This window comes from Pongo abelii, chromosome 9 (genome assembly GCF_028885655.2).
Source record: "Pongo abelii isolate AG06213 chromosome 9, NHGRI_mPonAbe1-v2.0_pri, whole genome shotgun sequence".
Taxonomy (NCBI): Eukaryota; Metazoa; Chordata; class Mammalia; order Primates; family Hominidae; genus Pongo; species Pongo abelii.
Window position 1 is genome coordinate 95,661,493 of NC_071994.2, and position 17,594 is coordinate 95,679,086.

Sequence of the window (17,594 nt, forward strand, 5' to 3'; positions counted from 1 at the left end):
TATATCAGCTAATTATGACCACAGAGGAGAGTCATTAGCCCTGTCCTCCCTTCCACGCTGCCTCCAGGGACTGTGCTATTGAGAGAGTTCTCTGTTACCTTTTTGCAGGTGGCAAAACTGAAGGGCCTCAAGGCAGCTAGCTCCAGGCTGCTCCCTTTCCCAGCCCACTCTATCTTGCTTCTGGGATCCTGTGCTGCTATCAATCACATATAGCAGAAGGGAGGAGCTGCGAAACACAACCACACCCTGCAAAACACAACCACACACACACACATGCACACACACACACTTCTGCACGTATCATTCACACATATATAAGGTTTCACAATGCACTTTCTTCCCTTTCACATATCACCACCGGAGGTGAGGCTTAGGATCATGCTATCAGGAATCAAATTAGCTATTTCTATTCATATAACTATTATTCAGGCCCACAAATCACCACAAACTGTAAGTGCAGCATTTGTCTTTCAAGGCCTCCATATCTGCAAAGTTGACTGTGGTCCAGAGAGCCTCTGGCAAACATGGTGCAAGGTCTACACATGACTGGGTTGTTCCCCTCCATTCCCAAGTCTTTACTCCCCAGACCTCTGCTCCTTTCTTCCCCTTGCTGACACTGTGTTGAAGATAGACTTTTGGCCCAGCAACATGAGTGACAGATCCAAACTCTACAACAATCAGAGGTCTGAGACATCTTTCTGTTCTCTCTCTGTGTGAGTAGATAAAGGCAGTGGACAATGGGCGCCCACAGAAATCCTCCACGGCCCGCCTCCACATTGAATGGATTAAGAAACCACCCCCTTCACCTATACCATTGACCTTCGATGAGCCGTTTTATAACTTCACAGTCATGGAAAGTGATAGAGTGACTGAAATTGTAGGGGTGGTGTCTGTGCAGCCAGCTAACACCCCTCTGTGGTTTGACATAGTTGGTAAGTTCGAGTCTTACAGAGCAGTATCGTGCAATGTAATAATTGACTGAAGCAACTAGAAAAAAAAAAAAAAGAAAGCAAAAAACTAACAATTAGTGCCAAGATTAAAAGATGTATAGTGCTGAAATGCAAAAGAGCCAGTAAAGTGAATAATCGACCTGTGCTTTCGTTCCAACTCTGTAGCTAAGCTGAACCGAAAGTGCTCTCTGGCTGGATTTTCCATAGTACGTTATTTACTGCAATCTTAATGTCTTTCTGTGTGTCATTTAAATTCTATTGTCACACTTGGCTAATCTCATTTCTAAATGTATTGATGGTACTAGACTTGCTGTCCTTCATTTCTCTCTTTTTCTTCACCTTTTTTCTGCATTCTGTTCTTTTTTTTTTTCTGCTCCCGACTGCCCTGCTTCAAGGTGGCAAGCATGCTCGAGAGATGTTCTATATTCTACAGACAGCTTGTGGGCAGAACTGTTCAACAGAAGGTACCCTTAGTGCAAACACATTTGCTAAAATACAGCTATCCAATCTGCCTTTTACGTTTTTTTTTTAAAGCAAATTGAATTACATCTTTCATAACTGCCTGTGACAGGCTGAAGTGTAGCCCACAGATTTCATATATGCCTCTAACAGCTATTGCATTACTCGTATCCAATGACTTCTTTGTTTGAGGTTTGATAGGGTTTGGATTTTGGGGGGGGGGTTGTTTTGACTTTCATTTCTTTGCTTTTGAGGTATGTGGGCTTTTTGTTGTTTTGTTTTTATCTTTTTGTAGGTTGGTTTATTTAACTGGGCCTTTTCCAATGGAAAAAGAAATTAAAATGTATTCCAGCCCCTCTGTTTTGCAGCGGTAGTACCATTCATGCACCAAAAGCCCCATCAGGAGAGTCCCCTGGCTGTCGTCCACAAGAGGAAGGGCGGGAAATGGAACCTAGATATATAGCCAGTCAGCCTCCCCCGCAAGCCAAATAGAGGAAGCAGATGGAAGCATGCAGGATAGACCCTGGGAGCCAACCTTTAAATTCCTTGAAAGAAAGCAAGCAAGCACGCCAGGCTGTAAAAGGAAAGGGCAAAACAGCCCTATGGCCCTTGACAAACCAGCAGGGAGAGGCGCTGGAGAGGAAATGAGTGCCGAGGACCAGGAAACAAAACAGGCTGTTGCTAAAACAGAGGGGAGAGTGTGTGTCACCCAATCCGACACTGGGTTGAGCTAAAGCTGACTTCCCACGCTTCTCTGTGGAAGGCAGGGGATCCAGGAGAGAGTTGGTCTGGGGGAATCATTTCCTTCCCCATGGCACTGCCTGGATAGGATGGGCAGGAACCTGCCTCTCCCCCCAGGAATGGCTGTACTTGGGAAAAGCATTTAGAAAGTTCCACAGCAGTTTTAACAAGGCACAGAAAAAGAATGTCCCATGGCCTGCAGTCAAACCTCTATAGAGAGTCCTCTGAACTTCCAAAAAGCAAAGAGCTGTTTTCTATGTGTTTCATTTGATGAAATGATGGTGGAACATTTTTGTTTTACTTGGTATTAATCATGCCATCCTTTACATGGCCATCCTTACAGCAAGCTTTCACTTCTTTCTTCATTGCTACTCAACATATATGAAATGAAACTTCTTCTGATCCATGAAAGGGGTCTCCACTTCTTTATCTTCTCAGTAATTTTCAGCTCATTAAGATATTATCTGGTGCAGTTTCTTCTTTCTTGGCACCACAAAGGGTTGCACGTAGTCATGGTCTGGTTGTCTGTACAGTCACCTTTAATGATTTCTTCACTTCCACCCCCAGAGTCACAGAAAGTGCAATTCAGTTCTAACAGGTGCCCTTAGTGCCGGGTCTCCAGAGACATGTGCAATAGTGATTTTTAGCCGGGCGCAATGGCTCATGCCTGTAATCTCAACACTTTGGGAGTCTGAGGTGGGTGGATCACTTGAGGTCAGAAGTTCGAGACCAGCCTGTCCAACATGGCGAAACCCCATCTCTACTACAAATACAAAAATTAGATGGGCATGATGGCGGGTGCCTGTAATCCCAGCTACTGGGGAGGCTGAGGCAGGAGAATTGCTTGAACCCGGGAGGTGGAGGTTGCAGTGAACCAAGATTGCATCCCAGCAGCCTGGGCAACAGAGCAAGACTCTGTCTCAAAAAAAAAAAAAAGCCTAAAGGAGAGTGCAGCAGAAACCGAATAGGCAACAGAATGTCTCATGTGCTGTCCTGAGATTAGATGAGTTGCCCTTTCTCATCAGCCACTGATTTTTCTCCCTCCTCCTTGAACACTCCAGTTTCCAAGCACCTCTACAGCCTGACAGTGTCACATCTCTCCCTCCATGCACTCAACCTGCTGACCCGTAGTACATCCTACCTACCACCCATGGGCCCTGGGATGCCCTCACTTGTGCTCTGCCATTGAAATCCTACTGATATGCCTTTCTGTAATGGTCAGTCTCACCAGCTGCCTGACCCTAGTTATCCAGGTCAGGCTTGCAACTCTTCATCATTCCTGCATGTGTGCGTGTGACTGTCTGTAGGTAAGCATGCCTAGCAGTACTGCATGTAACCTGATTTGCAAGTTTCTCATGTCAGCATGATGAGTGCTGCTGTATGTTTTCATTTGTGCTTATCCTGTCTCCACTCTTAACCCCTGTGGTTAAGGCCCATGTGTCCTCATTCCTTCCTCCTGCCAAAACCTCTGTTGCTACCAACCCAGGATGAGTGGAATAAACTATGGTGAGTGATGGAGATACCCCAGGCAGCCACTATGCTAACCCTACTGATGCCTCATGGAACCTACTCAGGGTCAGTGTGACCTTCCACTGTGCTACCGGCCATGGCAACCTACACACTATGCACCTTTGACAAAATAGAAACATCACTGGTCCAAGAAGAGAGCGGCAGTTTACAGATGAGAGCTCTCCCTGGAAGGAGTCCCATTAAGCTACCTTAAATATAGACCCAGGATCCATCATCAAGAACATGGCATCAGTTTTCATGTTTCTTCATTGGTGCATTTCTAAATGCTACACTTTTCCTAGAGACTGCCTTCAGTTTCAGTGCACTTGTAGATCTCTGCATGAGGACCTACGGGGTTGTCCCTCTGGTCTGAATGCTTCCATCACAGAGATTTCACTGTAAATCAGGTAACATCTAGCCAAGCTTCTTTTCCAAATTGAACTTACTGGGCCAGATGCCCAGACAGAACATGATTTTATTTCCATCCCCACATCCAGCCAACAACATCTTGAAACACCAAATCTTTATTTCAGCGCAGAAGTACAATCCTTTTCCCAGGTGCTGGTTGCTTCAGTATCAGTATGGTCCGCGTTCCACCAAATCCTCCTTTTGAAAATCTTTCTAATCCATCAGAGTCATTTTTTCTCAATCTGCTGACAACATCTTTCCCCTTCTTTAAATACCTATTGTTTCATTTGTCATATTCAGATGTTTTATTCTCGCTCTCAAGATTTCTTGCTTATTTATCTTTGGCCGTGGAAACTCTCATCTCTCTGTTCCCTTCCTCCTTACCTAAGCATCTTTTTTGGCCAAGCTAACATACAGAGGAAAGAGGGAACAATGCACCTCAATGCTTAAGAAACATAGCAGTGAATACCTGGAATAGGCACTAGGTATGTAATATCAGCATGGATCTGAAATGAGGTCTCAGGTATAAGTATGGGCCTTGCCTAGGTAAATACTCTATGACTCTTCCAAGGGAGTGAGGATTTGGCTCCATTATAGACCTAGTGCTTGCAGACACCTAAAGAGACACTGAGTTACAGAGAAGACATCATCTTGGCATGACACTTACAGCTTACTAATGCTATAACTAATAAATTCTCATTAAGTGAGCAGAAATAGTGTTTCAGCATGCTTTTCCCCTGAGAGTAAAGTCGCCCCATTTCTGCATTTCCAAATCTACCCAATTCTTGCTTAACTGCATTTCTTTGCCTCCCACCATGATATGAATTCACAAAAGCTGGGTAGCAAGCAAGAATTTGTTTCCAAGCCTGGACCCTTGCATCGAGGATCTGTCATACACCTCCTTGTGCCTCCAAGGAGACCACTGCTTACAATGTTATGCAGTGAGACTTTTCAGCTTCCAGAAACAGAAGCCCTACTTGTAACTGAGTTAAGAAAGCTGTAATTAAAAGGAAACATAATAAAGTTCAGCTGTTCTGTGTTTAAACAGCCCAACGCACAGCATGTTCCTTCTCTGTGTTAAAAGGGAAAGAAAGTAAAGGGAACACAAATAACCCATAATCCTTTGTGGCTTCATCACATATCTTCACACTTCTCAGGGGACTATGATTTCAACTCCACAGCTCCTTGATTTACAGACTCTCTAATGTGCATGCAATCTGGTTCACAGTTCAGTCCCTGTATCTTTATTCTGTTGGCAAATATTTGAATAGAGAAGGCCACCTTTATTACACACCTCAGACAGTTCCTCTTTACCTGCAGATAGATGGTGCTGTCACCCATTTTTTAGCTTTTCACCTGACTTAGGCAAGAAAAATAGTTTTCTTTGTAAATAGTAAGCACCTAAAATATCTTTCTTTATCTCGCCCACTGTAAGGCTGCTCTTTGAAAATGATTCTCTGTTGGCGAGTGATAGCACGTAGTTCCAACTCCAGTTGAAATGTCTTTCTGTGTTGCAGGAAGGCTGCTTTGACCCTTCATTTGTCATAGGTTCCTTCAAACTTTGTGCCCCAGGTTGCTGCTGTGTCATAAGCTTTTGCCTGTCTTTCTTGAACCTTGTCCCCAGTGCAGCCATCACTTATTTAGAGATGAATGCAGTAGGCCCGTTGAAGTCTCTGGTAGGACTAGCAGCAGCCTTGTTCTTCAACTAGAGCTTGGGCACCTCTGGGTCTTCCCTAATCGGGTGGCTGTATTTCTCTAACAAAAGACTCTTACCCGGTGATATGGAGAGAAACCATATTCATATGTCATTTCTATTACAGCTGCTCCTGCATCAGGGTGACCCTTGCTCCAAGTCATTCAACTGACATCAAACACTTCATTTCCCCTATTCTGCACCTTTTCCTTAATTTGATCCCAAATAAGACTCTCATTTTTCCATAGCAACAGTCTGGTCCATAGGAGCACATCTAAAGAAACTTAGGAAAATAAGAAGAAGCCTAGAAACACTTCATATACTATTAATAGTTTTAAGAAAATGAATTTTAAACTCGGTTCTTGAAGAGATTTTCTTTCCAGCCACTTTTTCCTGACCTCCACCTGGTGTCCCCTGTCTTCCAAGTAAATATCCTTTTCAGCCAGGTACTGTGCTTGCTTTCATTTCAAGGCAGAAAATTAGGGGAAAACGGTAATTGGTGTTTAGCATTTTCAAGATCAAATCATAACTGGTGTTTAGCATTTTTTCTTAAGTTCAGTGTACATGCTGAACCTGAATCAACAGCTTGTGCACAACTCCCTGAATTCATTGAGATTCAGCAGCTCCGTGTTCTGGAAGCTGCTCACATAACACCTTCCCCTTGGTGACAACTAGATGTGGGTTGGTATTTTTACAATTATATGTGGAGTGGAAAAGAATCATATGCTAGGGGAGGGACCTGGAAGCTCTCTAAAGGGGAAGCTGTGTGATTCTCACCATTGGGTGTCTTTATGGAGGGACAGAGGTGCTTCGTACCCGTCTTCAAAGAAAAACTAGACTGAATCATGGCCCAGTGCTCCAATGCCCAGCATATTTAAGCAGTAGCTGCTGGCTCAAAATATTTCCATTTATGTCCCATCTTTAAAGCCTTTTGGGACATTCCTACTTGGGATGTTTCACTTTAGAATCCAATAGAAATCCATTGTGCCTCATCTGCTCTTTGTTTACTCTATTACACCTGTCTTGACCAAAAATGGTCAAAGAGACACGTCCCTGATGTGAATTATCTGTTATGTGGGCTGTTCACAACCTCGCTTTTAACCATCTCTGCCGCACACCCCTGCAGCAACGCTCAGGCTGTGGCTTTTCTAATTTCCCACTTTGTTGAAACTCAGACCAGCTCTGCGGTGTCCTCCCTCCTCCCCACCTTTTGTTGAGCCTAACGCTGCTGCACCGAACACACTCTGGCTTTGCATGTTCTGTTACTGGCTCTGAGGAAGCACACCTTGTTTAAGCGGAATGCTGCTAGTGAAAATGGACTCCTTGCATTTGATATTCTCACCCTGGACGATTTGGACCTGGTTTCCTATGAAAATGAAATCACTTTCAGGCTAAAAGGGAGCCTGAAAAATGAGACCAGGGGGAGAGATATGGAGTCGTTTATGAAATGGGATGCTTAAGTGGTAGGTTATTAAATTGTGTGAGGGTTGATGGTAAACTGCTGGTCTAGATTCTGTGTCCCTTGTCAGAAATTCATTTTAAAACTCATGGAAGATTTTGTTTTACATTAAATCTTAGTTTAACTAGGAGCAAATGTCCTGGAAATGAGTGTCCGAGGCCGCTAGCTATATTGGTAAACTGAGAGACATAGTTTGTAGGCTCTACTTCAAGCGCTCTTGGCTCTGCTCTTGGTCTATCTCCCCTGTCCCTTTAAAGGTTTCTGTTCTAAAGAATTTGAGGGAGATATACACATACACATACACATACACATACACACACAAATACATATATGAACACACACAGGAAGAGAGAGAACTGTAAAAAAAAACCCATAAAATTAGCCAAAAATGTTATTTGATATGAAAAACGACTAAGAAGAAGCACAGACTCTATATGCCATATGTAAATGTTATACCACTAAGCACCTGCAATGATTATGTATTTTTTTACAGGGCCCTGGGGAAAATGTGAGTTAAATTCAGTGAGAGAGAGCAAATTGGACTGCCCCATTTAAACAGTAACTCAAACTGGGATCTATGCTTGCTGGTTCTCTAAATTTTATTTTTAATCATCTTTAAACTGGAGCAAACTAAAGTTTTATAATCTGCATAATCTTTATTTTGACTTGACTCACACATTTTCACATTTTAAAATAATCAACATTAGAGGATGACTCCTTCCCCCACCTCCGAATAATATCATGGCCGAAAGATTTAAGAAAGATAACATTTTGGTAAAGAAAACATTCTAAATGTGATTTAAAATGGGATTTAATACCCACTAGAAACAACCTGAGAAGTTACATTCTCATCTTTCCTTCCATACAGGACTTATAAGGCAATTTTGTGTCCTTTCTTTGAAAGTTTCCATGGCAAATTTTTTCTCAGAATGTACCACTTAATAGCAAATGATCATGTTTTTTTTTTCTTTTGCTCATGAAGATGGTTTTTCAAGACACTCAAATCAGCCTTCCATTTTATTTCATGTTGTTATCAATGTGAAACATTCCCTTTGAATAAGAAATGGTGACCCTAAGGCTTGCTTCCCTTTTCAGCCTAGACTCCCCCCTCTGTCCTTATCCTATCTTCAAACAATTTTTTTGGAGTTAATATTTAGTGTTGCTCATCAAATCAATTAAAGATATTAATTGGAAGATGAGTCTCTTTTTAGATGAAATTTTTAAAAAGGTATATAATCTCCAAGCAATTCTCTGATACTCTCATATCTCCATAACTTTAATTAAATGTCAAGGGCAATTATATTCTCTCTTGCAATTAAATAATCTTCAGTGTATATGACAGCTGCAAGCAATAAGTATTTGAAATATGTATATATGGCCAGGTTTTTTAAGTAAACCATATTATTTATTCCATGTCATTGTACATCAGATTCTAGTAATTCAGGTAAAATTCTGCTTCCCTTAACTGACTATTCATAATTGTTATATAAAAGTAATATATTGTTCATTGATCAGCAAAATGAAATGCAAGGAATGTGGAATGTAAAAATAAACCAAAGTTAGTTTTCTAAAATATGAAATTCAATAAATACATTGCCCTATATGCTGTAGTTAAATAAAATTACTGTCTGAAAACAAAATCAACACCATAAAATTTCAGGCCAAAATAAATAGAGCTTGTGAACATACACTCATGCCTAATTAAAATTGTTCCAGTATACATCCCATTATTTTTCTCCCCTTCAAAAAAATCTTTCATTTTGGGAAGATCATAAACCACACTTTGGTTCCCAGAGGTGGAAACATCAGCAGTGATTTCAACAATGGCAGTGTTGTCTTAAGCAAATCACTCACAGACTGTGAGATATATGTGGCCAGGGGGTTGAGGGGAAAGTAAAGTTTTCTAAACTTTCATGTAAATTGTTTTGTAATTTGGTGTTATATAAGCTGATGTTTGCTTCTACTTCTTTCCTAATTTTATTTTGTGACTCTCCCTAGGCTTTCTGCCTTGTTAGGAGAAAAATAATTTACACTACCAAGATGGCAAAATAAGTATTTCTATAAATATCCCAGCTTGCAGGTATAGAATTTTTAATATGAAATTTTTTTTGCTTTTTTTTTTACTGTTTGGAATTCATAATTTTATTTCTGACATTTAATTAAGGGAATCTGAATTCTGGCAGCCAAATGTTTACCATCAATCCTGGAATAGATTTTAAATGTCTACTCATTCTATTAATAATAATTGGACTATTTATTTACTTGGAATTTAATCTACTTTGGAAAAAACAAAAAGATCTACAAATTTCTAACGCAGAAGCCACAAGAGGTTGAAGGGCTTTTAGGTTTCTAAATATTTAATGGAGTCAGTTTATGCTTCACTACTCTAACATTACTGCTGAGGTTTTTCTTTGCACTACATTCCTTTTTTGTGACATTTGTTATGCATTGTAAAGGCTGTGTTTTGAACTACAAATCAAGTTAGAAATAAAGAGGTCCCATTTAAGATGTACAAAATTGAGCCATAGGGATGCCTGTCAAAAAAAATTTCTGTATAAGAGCTCCCTTTAAAGATATATGATATAATACATGTAATAAGTTGTCAGATTTGCTAATTTCATGTTTCTGTGAAATCATCAGGGGGGAATTTTGACAGCGCTTTTGATGCAGAGAAGGGTGTTGGGACAATTGTCATCGCAAAACCTTTGGACGCAGAGCAGAGGTCCATCTATAATATGAGTGTGGAAGTCACCGATGGGACAAATGTTGCTATCACTCAGGTGAGATGTTAAATTACTGAATAGCATGAATGCTGAAAGAGCTGCCAAAGTCAGGGGTGCAAGCAATGAAAAAAAATGTAATGGAAGTAGTAAATTATGTCCATGGTTTTCTAGTGTTTAAAAAAATCATTTTCAAGAACAAGTGAGAAAAGGGATTCTATAGATGATATCATAGGACTTAGCTGCTGCTTTCAAGAAGTTGTGATTGATCATGCATGGAAAAGTGATGCGTGTTTATTTCCTGATCATCTACTGTAGATTTATCTGTTTGACAATAAAGTCAACTTTCCTTGAATTTACAAAGAGGAGGACATCTATATTGCTTGAGTTAACACACCATGTTATTCTTTACCTCCTCATTTTTTTTAGTCACAGAAAGCTATAGCTAAAGAATACCTAAGAGTCCAAATTCATTTATAGACTTAGATAAGCTAAGTGATGTATCCAAGCTCACACAGCCTTAGTAAAGAAAAAGGACTGGAATCTAGGTGTCCTGACTCTCTTCTGCCATTCTAGCCTCTTTATCCTTGCTGTCTGTATAGTAGAACTCCCTGGTTGTGGGGAGAGGTTAAAAACACCTGTGGCTGGACCCCAGTCACAGAAATCCTGTGTGATTCTGACATGCAGCCAGGGTCGAGGACCGCTCCTTATACTTTGCAACCTGAGCGCATGTGAAAGGGCATTGAGAGCAGGAGGAAAAGAAAATCTTTGGGCTTCTCATGTGGCTCAGTACATCTTCCTGAGACTAGCACAATGTTAGATAACAATATGGGGCAGACCTGTACTAAATATGAGGAGATTTTTTTTTCTTATTTTTTAGCACCAGAGACCTAGGCCAGTTATGGCAGAGAGCTGGCACATATGCATATGCTGTAACCCCTCTCTTAGTCCCTGCTGCGCTCTGAGGTTCCCCTAACCCCAGAAGGCATCACTAATTCATCAAGGCCCATTTTTCTGCTGAGCCCAGATGTGTCCTTAGAATCTTTCTGAACACAGTGTTTCAGGTGGTGAAGATGAAGTTTTTGCCAACCCTAAAGCAAGCAGGTCTTGATTCATCTTAAATATGATGTAAGCGTTTGCAACTATGTTGTTTTAAAAAGGAGAGAGGATGAATATTTCATGTGTTTGCCTAGCCAGCTGTCTCTTAGTTTGAGACTATTTGAAAAATATAATGCAACTCTTTCCTTTGAATCTGTTTATAATCATAGAATGGTAGAACTTTAAGAAAACAATAGGGTTCACTTTAGTACAACTCCTTTACTTTTCATTTGAATAAACTGAAACCTTAGAAAGGGGAAGCGACTTGCATATAATACGGCAGCCAGTGTGAGACAATTTCTGATCCTCCAACGTGTGTCCTTTCCCAGTAACTAGGATGATCATATGACTCTGTTTGCCTTAGAGTCCCATTTATGTCTGTGGCATTGGCATAATTATTCTCCTTCCCTTAACTTACTATTCATAATTGTTATATAAAAGTAATATATTGTTCATTGATCAGCAAAATGAAATGCAAAGATGTGGAATGTAAAAATAAACCAAAATTAGTTTTCTAAAATATGAAATTCAATAAATACAGCCACAGAAATCCTATGTGATTCTGACATGCAGCCAGGGTCAAGGACCCCATTAACTCTCAAAATTGCCCCATTTGGGATGATAAATTATATGGTCACCCTATCGAAAATCATACTGTTTCAGGGTATTTTCAAGGCTAAAATATAGACACATGGAAAGAACCCATGGCTGAGGTGTTACGAGAACCACACAGTCCAAAAGCGCGCCCCCAAAGACTAATACAAAACAACCCACCTGCTGTATTGCTGTCTTAAGTGTTAATTCATTTTAAATGTGAATTTAAGTTTCAAAAATTAGCCTTGTCTTAGCATATTCAACCTTGACTTTTTAGTGCCACTTAAAAACATAAGACATATTTGAGTAAAATACAAATAAAGCATGAAACCATATTCGTTTCCAGACTTTTCTCCAGAGTTTCATACCAGTTGAATTAAATGGTATTCAGTGTGCCCAGAATACCATTATGGATATTTTAAAAATTGAATATTTTTAGAACAAGTGAATGAATAGTAGATACATATTCAGCAGAGTCTATGCAGCAGATATGCTGGATCTCCAAAGCACAAAACTGATTCATGTTAAAAACAACAACAAAAATTATCAATGATACTTTTACTTTAGAATTTTATTAGAACCAGATGAGAAATCATTTAACAGCATTTGTTCCACAAATATCTTTAGAGTTCATACCATAGGCTAGGAGCAGTTCTAGATGCTAAGTACTAAGGTCACAGTGATTCAGAGTTTTAAATCCAGGTGACTGGCATGCGTTCATTTTTTTCAAGTTAATATGGAAACATGTATTACAAGACTTTGAATGTACACACTGTTTGAGTCCTGTTTTTCTTTATTTTATTTATGACTAGTATACAGTTAGGCTTATCTCCAGGGCTGTTTAGAAGTAGTTAGAGAATTAGGTGAACTTTGAGGCACCTTTTGGTAGGGCCAAGATAAGGAAGTTAATGAAGGGTGCCAAGAGATTTTCTTGTCAAAAGCATTCAAGTCACTCTGTGTCTCCAGAGTCATGGCCTTTTTATGAAGTGGGAACTAAGAGTTTCCAAAGTACATACTTGTTTATCATTGATATTGCCATCAGGAAGTCATTACTCTGTCTACTGAGCTATCTTAGGGCCTGACCACCTCACCAGCCCCTGCCAATCCAGGCCTCTGTCACATTTACCACGGCTTTCCCAGCAGTGGTGGCAGGAGTGCTTCTCTGAATTAGTCAGCACCCTCCGTGTCAAGAACACTTTTACAAAAGGACATTTTGGGAAATAAAAGGCATTCTGGATTTCTTTTAGAAACCATGAAGGCATGTTCCCATGCATGACCCTGGGCAACTTAATGATTATACCATCAAACAAATAACCTTCACCATATAACTAAATAAATGTCCTGTAGCCCCAAAACACCTGTTCAGTTTTCCTTTGGGAACTTTTCTCTTTGTTCATTTGGAATCGTAAAACATGATATGACATGGGCTTCAAGTCATCCATAAACAACATGTTGAACTTGGCTTCACAAATGTCAAATAAATCAGATCTTCAGTGATTCTGTGTCTACATGAAAACCCTTCCCTCACCTTCAGTTTTGTCCTATTTTCCCAATTCTCACAGGCTTCATGTGCCTCAGAGCTACAATATCTAATGACAAACATCCTTTTCTTTCCTGAGATTCCTTAGTGTGAGCACAAAACATAAGAAGGTCCTGTGGGTTTTAAGTTGTAAAGATTCCAATGAACTAAATGCAAGAATAAAGCATCCCAACACTGACAAAAACCTCCTAGCAAGATGGACAAGGGCCTCTGCATAAACTAGTTCTTCATTTTGTAGGGGATATTATTATACTTTTTATAATACAATGTTAGTATTTGGCAACATGGGCTTTGTAGCAGGTAATTTTGCATCCCAGTCTCAACTCTGTCACGAAACAGATGAGTCACCTCAAGCAAGACACCTAACTTCTCCGCACCCTAGTCTTCTTGTTTGGAGGTGCCAATTCCTACAACATGGGAGTTGCTATGAGGATTACATGAGTTTATGAATGCAGAGTATCAGCATGAGATCTAAATGTAGTAAGAATTCAGTTAATACTAGCTACTGCTGCTATTATTATTATTCCTATCACCTGTTAGCTTCTCTGAGACAAACATGGGGTTTGCCTCACATGTTGCTATGAGAAATGAGTCTATGTTTGATCTTTTACTTCATCAGAGCCCTGTCTCTGATGAAGTGGAAGATCCAGTGGCTGCATCCCTGTCCTTTAGTGAGGACTATTCTGGATATTTTCTGACTTGTCCTGGGGTGGAAAGTGCAAGACAGTGCCTTAAGGCACCCTCAGTGCACATGAGGTAGAATTTGTTAAGGGCTCTGTGGCCACACCAGGCCAAAGGTATCTTAGTGGGCTTTTCCCAGTTCCTCATGTGCCGTCCCAGGATGGCCGCCTTTGGTGGCTCTTTGATATTCTTCTCTTTGCCTAAAACCAACTGGCATTTTTTAGTGCTTGCCATGTCCCAAGAATTATCCCAAGTTTTAAAAGCTTACCCATTCTCTACACTACTAATGTTGTGGAATGATAGCAGATAGTGCATGAACTGGCACCAGAATTAGCATTCCCCTGGACCAAAGAATGACTAATATTCACTGGAGTGATTTTAAACCAGCACCCTGATGCCTTCTTATCCAGACCCCTGCCCCACTTCAAATCCTGCTGTCTCTAACAAACCCGTGCAAATCAGGACCTAATTGTACAAACAACTTAAACCTTCCAAAACAGTTTGAGTTCCTAAGAGGTCCTTGAAGCTCATGAACTTGTTAATAAATTTTGGCATGTGTATATGTTTTTCTAGAGAGAAAGTCCATAATTTTCATCAGATGTTCAAATGGGTATATGATCTAAAAATGGTTAAGATCAACTAACTCCTTAACACTTTTTTTCAGCCAGTAACTCTAGTTAAAAATTTCAACATGCAGCCCCCGACACTCCCTGGGAAACATATGCACACACCTGAGGGGATCGTTGTCCTCTGAAGGCTCCCCAGCTCTGTCACTGGGCTGCCTATTATCCATGGTGTTTCAAAGCACTATTGTTCTGGGTTAAGAAAGACTGTCCACCAAAGCCTTGGACAGTAAACAAGAGATTCACTCTCTTTGAGAATTTTTTTCTTAAAAAATACGAAGATTCTGTGGGAGAAAGGGGTACTACCAGTCTTAAACATTTCAGAAGTGTTCCTCATGTTAATGTCTTAGAAGCTCAGAGATGAGTGAGGATGTCTGAAGGGTGTCTGGCACAGGGGGATGAAAAGGTTAAAGGAATCGGTACTGTATCTGGTTGGAAAAGAGTTGAGGAATCACAAGGAGCATTGGCTATTATGAGCAAGGGAGGAATAGAGAGTATCCAGGTAGAAACAGAGGCCCATAAGGAGCAGGAATAATGAAATGCCTAGGAGAATGGAGTTATCATCCATCCAAACATAAAGTAGCACTACAAAGCCATTTTAAGAGGAATTCTACCCATAGTGCCCAGACTGTGGCCTTTACATACCATTTACCGTAGAAAGGAGTCAGGATTCTGCATAGAAATGGAGAATTTTAGGTTTGGGGCAGGAGCCTAGGGCATCGTTTCCTGCCAGAAAAGCCTACTGGAATCATGGTAAAGCATGACAAGAGGAAACTTAAATGGTTTTCCACTGATCAAAGATGGGATAATATGAACATCAAAAAGAGTAATGGGATAATGACTATAACAGACTGAAACACATGAAATAGATTAAAAAACCCAAGTGTTTACATATATTTATCCTCAAAAATAAAATCATTTAACTCTTACAGTTACTCAGTGAAGCAGGTGCTATTTGTGGTAGGCAACAGAGCTCCCTTCACTTCCCCAAGAAGATGTTCATGTTCTAATCTTTGGATTTGTGAATATGTTATGTTACATGGCAAATGGGACTTCGCAGATGTGATTAGGGTATAAATCTTAAGATACAGAGAGGATCCTGGAGTATCCAGGTAGGCCCAGTCGAATCACATGAGCCCTTAAGCAGAAGAAGAGAGGCAGCAAAAGGAGAAGCAAGAGATTCAAAATGTGAGAAGGACTTGAGACATCATTTCTAATTTGAATATGAAAGCAGCAACATGACAAGGAATTAACACAGCCTTAAGGAGCTGAGAGAGACTCCCAGCTGACAGCCAGCAGGGAAACCAGGGGCCTCCGTTTTACAACCACAAGGAACTATATTCAGTCAACAACCTGAATGAGCTTGGGGCAGTCATCCCCAGAGCTCCCAGAAAGAAACACATCCATGCCAACCCTTGATTTCGGCCTTGAGTCCTCACCTACACAGCTATGAGATAATCAGTGTTTTAAGCTTCTAAGTTTATGGTAACTTTTTTTTTTCTTTTTTTTTTTTCCAGGACAGGGTCTCACTCTGTCACCCTGGCTGGAGTGCAGTGGCACAATCACGACTCACGGTAGCCTGGACTTCCTGGGCTCAAACAATCCTCCCACCTCAAGCCTCACAAGTAGCTGACACTATAGGCATGCACCACCACACCCAGATAATTTTTGTGTTTTTTGTAGAGGTGGGTTTTTACCACGTTGCCCAAGCTGGTCTTGAACTCTTGGGCTTTAGTGACCTGCCTGCCTCGGCCTCCCAAAGTGCTAGGATTATAGATAGGCATGAGGCACTGCACCCAGCCTATAGTAACATTTTATGATACAAATAGAAAAATAACCTACTACTGTCATGCCCGTTTTACAGATAAGGAAAGAGAGGCAAAGCAAGGTTAAATAACTAGAGTAGATCAGGGTTTATATCCAGGTTCCAGATCCTGCTGTCTTAACCACTACACAATGCTGTCTCTTAAAAGCAAGATGAAAATTTTGATATCTGTTCTAATGCAGGAAAAGAAACTCACCTGTCCCTACTAGTTATGAAGGAGACACTCTTAAGATGGCGGCTTAGGGAATATGATGCCGCCTGTGGCTGTCAGAATGTCTTATAGTCAGCCATTCAAAGAAGAGAGCAAAATACTTCAACCTTCTCATAGCTCTCACTTCAACCCACTGAGCTTTTGGGCCCCAGAGACACACATTACCAAGGATGAGAAATTATGAATTTTAGCAACTTTCCCCATACGTCTGCCAAACCAATCTGAGTTACTGCATCATCAGAGCAAGTTTAAATGAAACTAGAACATGGCTCTTTCAAAGAGTTAATGGATGAAAATACATAGTAATATATGATACCTGGTATTTACATAATAATTAAGTAATAAGGCTCTTTTTTTTCTTTTCTTTTTTTTTTTTTTTTTTTTTTTTTTTTGAGACAGAGTCTTACTCTGTCGCCCAGGCTGGAGCTGGAGTACAGTGGCGCAATCTCGTCTCACTGCAACCTCCATCTCCCAGGTTCAAGCAGTTCACCTGCCCTCCTGCCTCAGGCTCCGGAGTAGCTGGGACTACAGGTGCATGCCACCACGCCCGGTTAAGTTTTGTATTTTTAGTAGAGATGGGATTATCCCCATGTTGGCCAGGCTGGTCTCGAACTCCTGACCTCAAGTGATCCACTCACCTTGGCCTCCTACCGAGCCACCGCACCCGGCCATAACGCTCATTCTTAAGCTTATTTTCCCTATAACTCTGGGATACTTAAATCAGGTGTTATTATTACACTCATTTCCAGTGAGAAATTGAGGCACAGACTGCTCAGGTGGCCTGCCTAGGTATACATAGGTAAAGAGATATAAACCTGCTTCTTCTCGAAATCATATACGAGTCCAGGAACATTTCCTACACATTTATATATATGAAATACACAATTTAACTCATTATTGAAATCATCTGGTATAATGAAAGGAGCACCAACTCAGAATTAGGCAACCCAAGTTCAAGTCAGCACTTAACCAATTGCTGTCTGTGTTACTACAGAAGGCAGTTCAGTCACTCTGAGACTCAGTTTCTTCAGCGTAATGAGAATAAAACTTTACATGCCTCATAAATTACAAGATGAAATATGC

The 17,594-nt window shown here is 40.6% G+C and overlaps 1 protein-coding gene across 12 annotated transcripts in view; it reads left to right on the plus strand.

Annotated features, from left to right (window-relative positions):
• Window positions 1-17,594, plus strand: part of FAT3 (FAT atypical cadherin 3) — a 673,325-nt gene that overhangs the window by 540,795 nt on the left and 114,936 nt on the right. For 10 of the 12 annotated variants that reach the window (XM_054524904.2, XM_054524910.1, XM_054524913.1 and 7 more), the window contains 3 exons: window positions 722-932; window positions 1,346-1,414; window positions 9,860-9,999. In XM_054524904.2, the coding sequence (XP_054380879.1) occupies window positions 722-932; window positions 1,346-1,414; window positions 9,860-9,999 (420 nt within the window). The remainder of the gene's footprint in view (window positions 1-721; window positions 933-1,345; window positions 1,415-9,859; window positions 10,000-17,594) is intronic. The other 2 variants (XM_024255597.3, XM_054524914.2) reach the window with 1 other exon arrangement.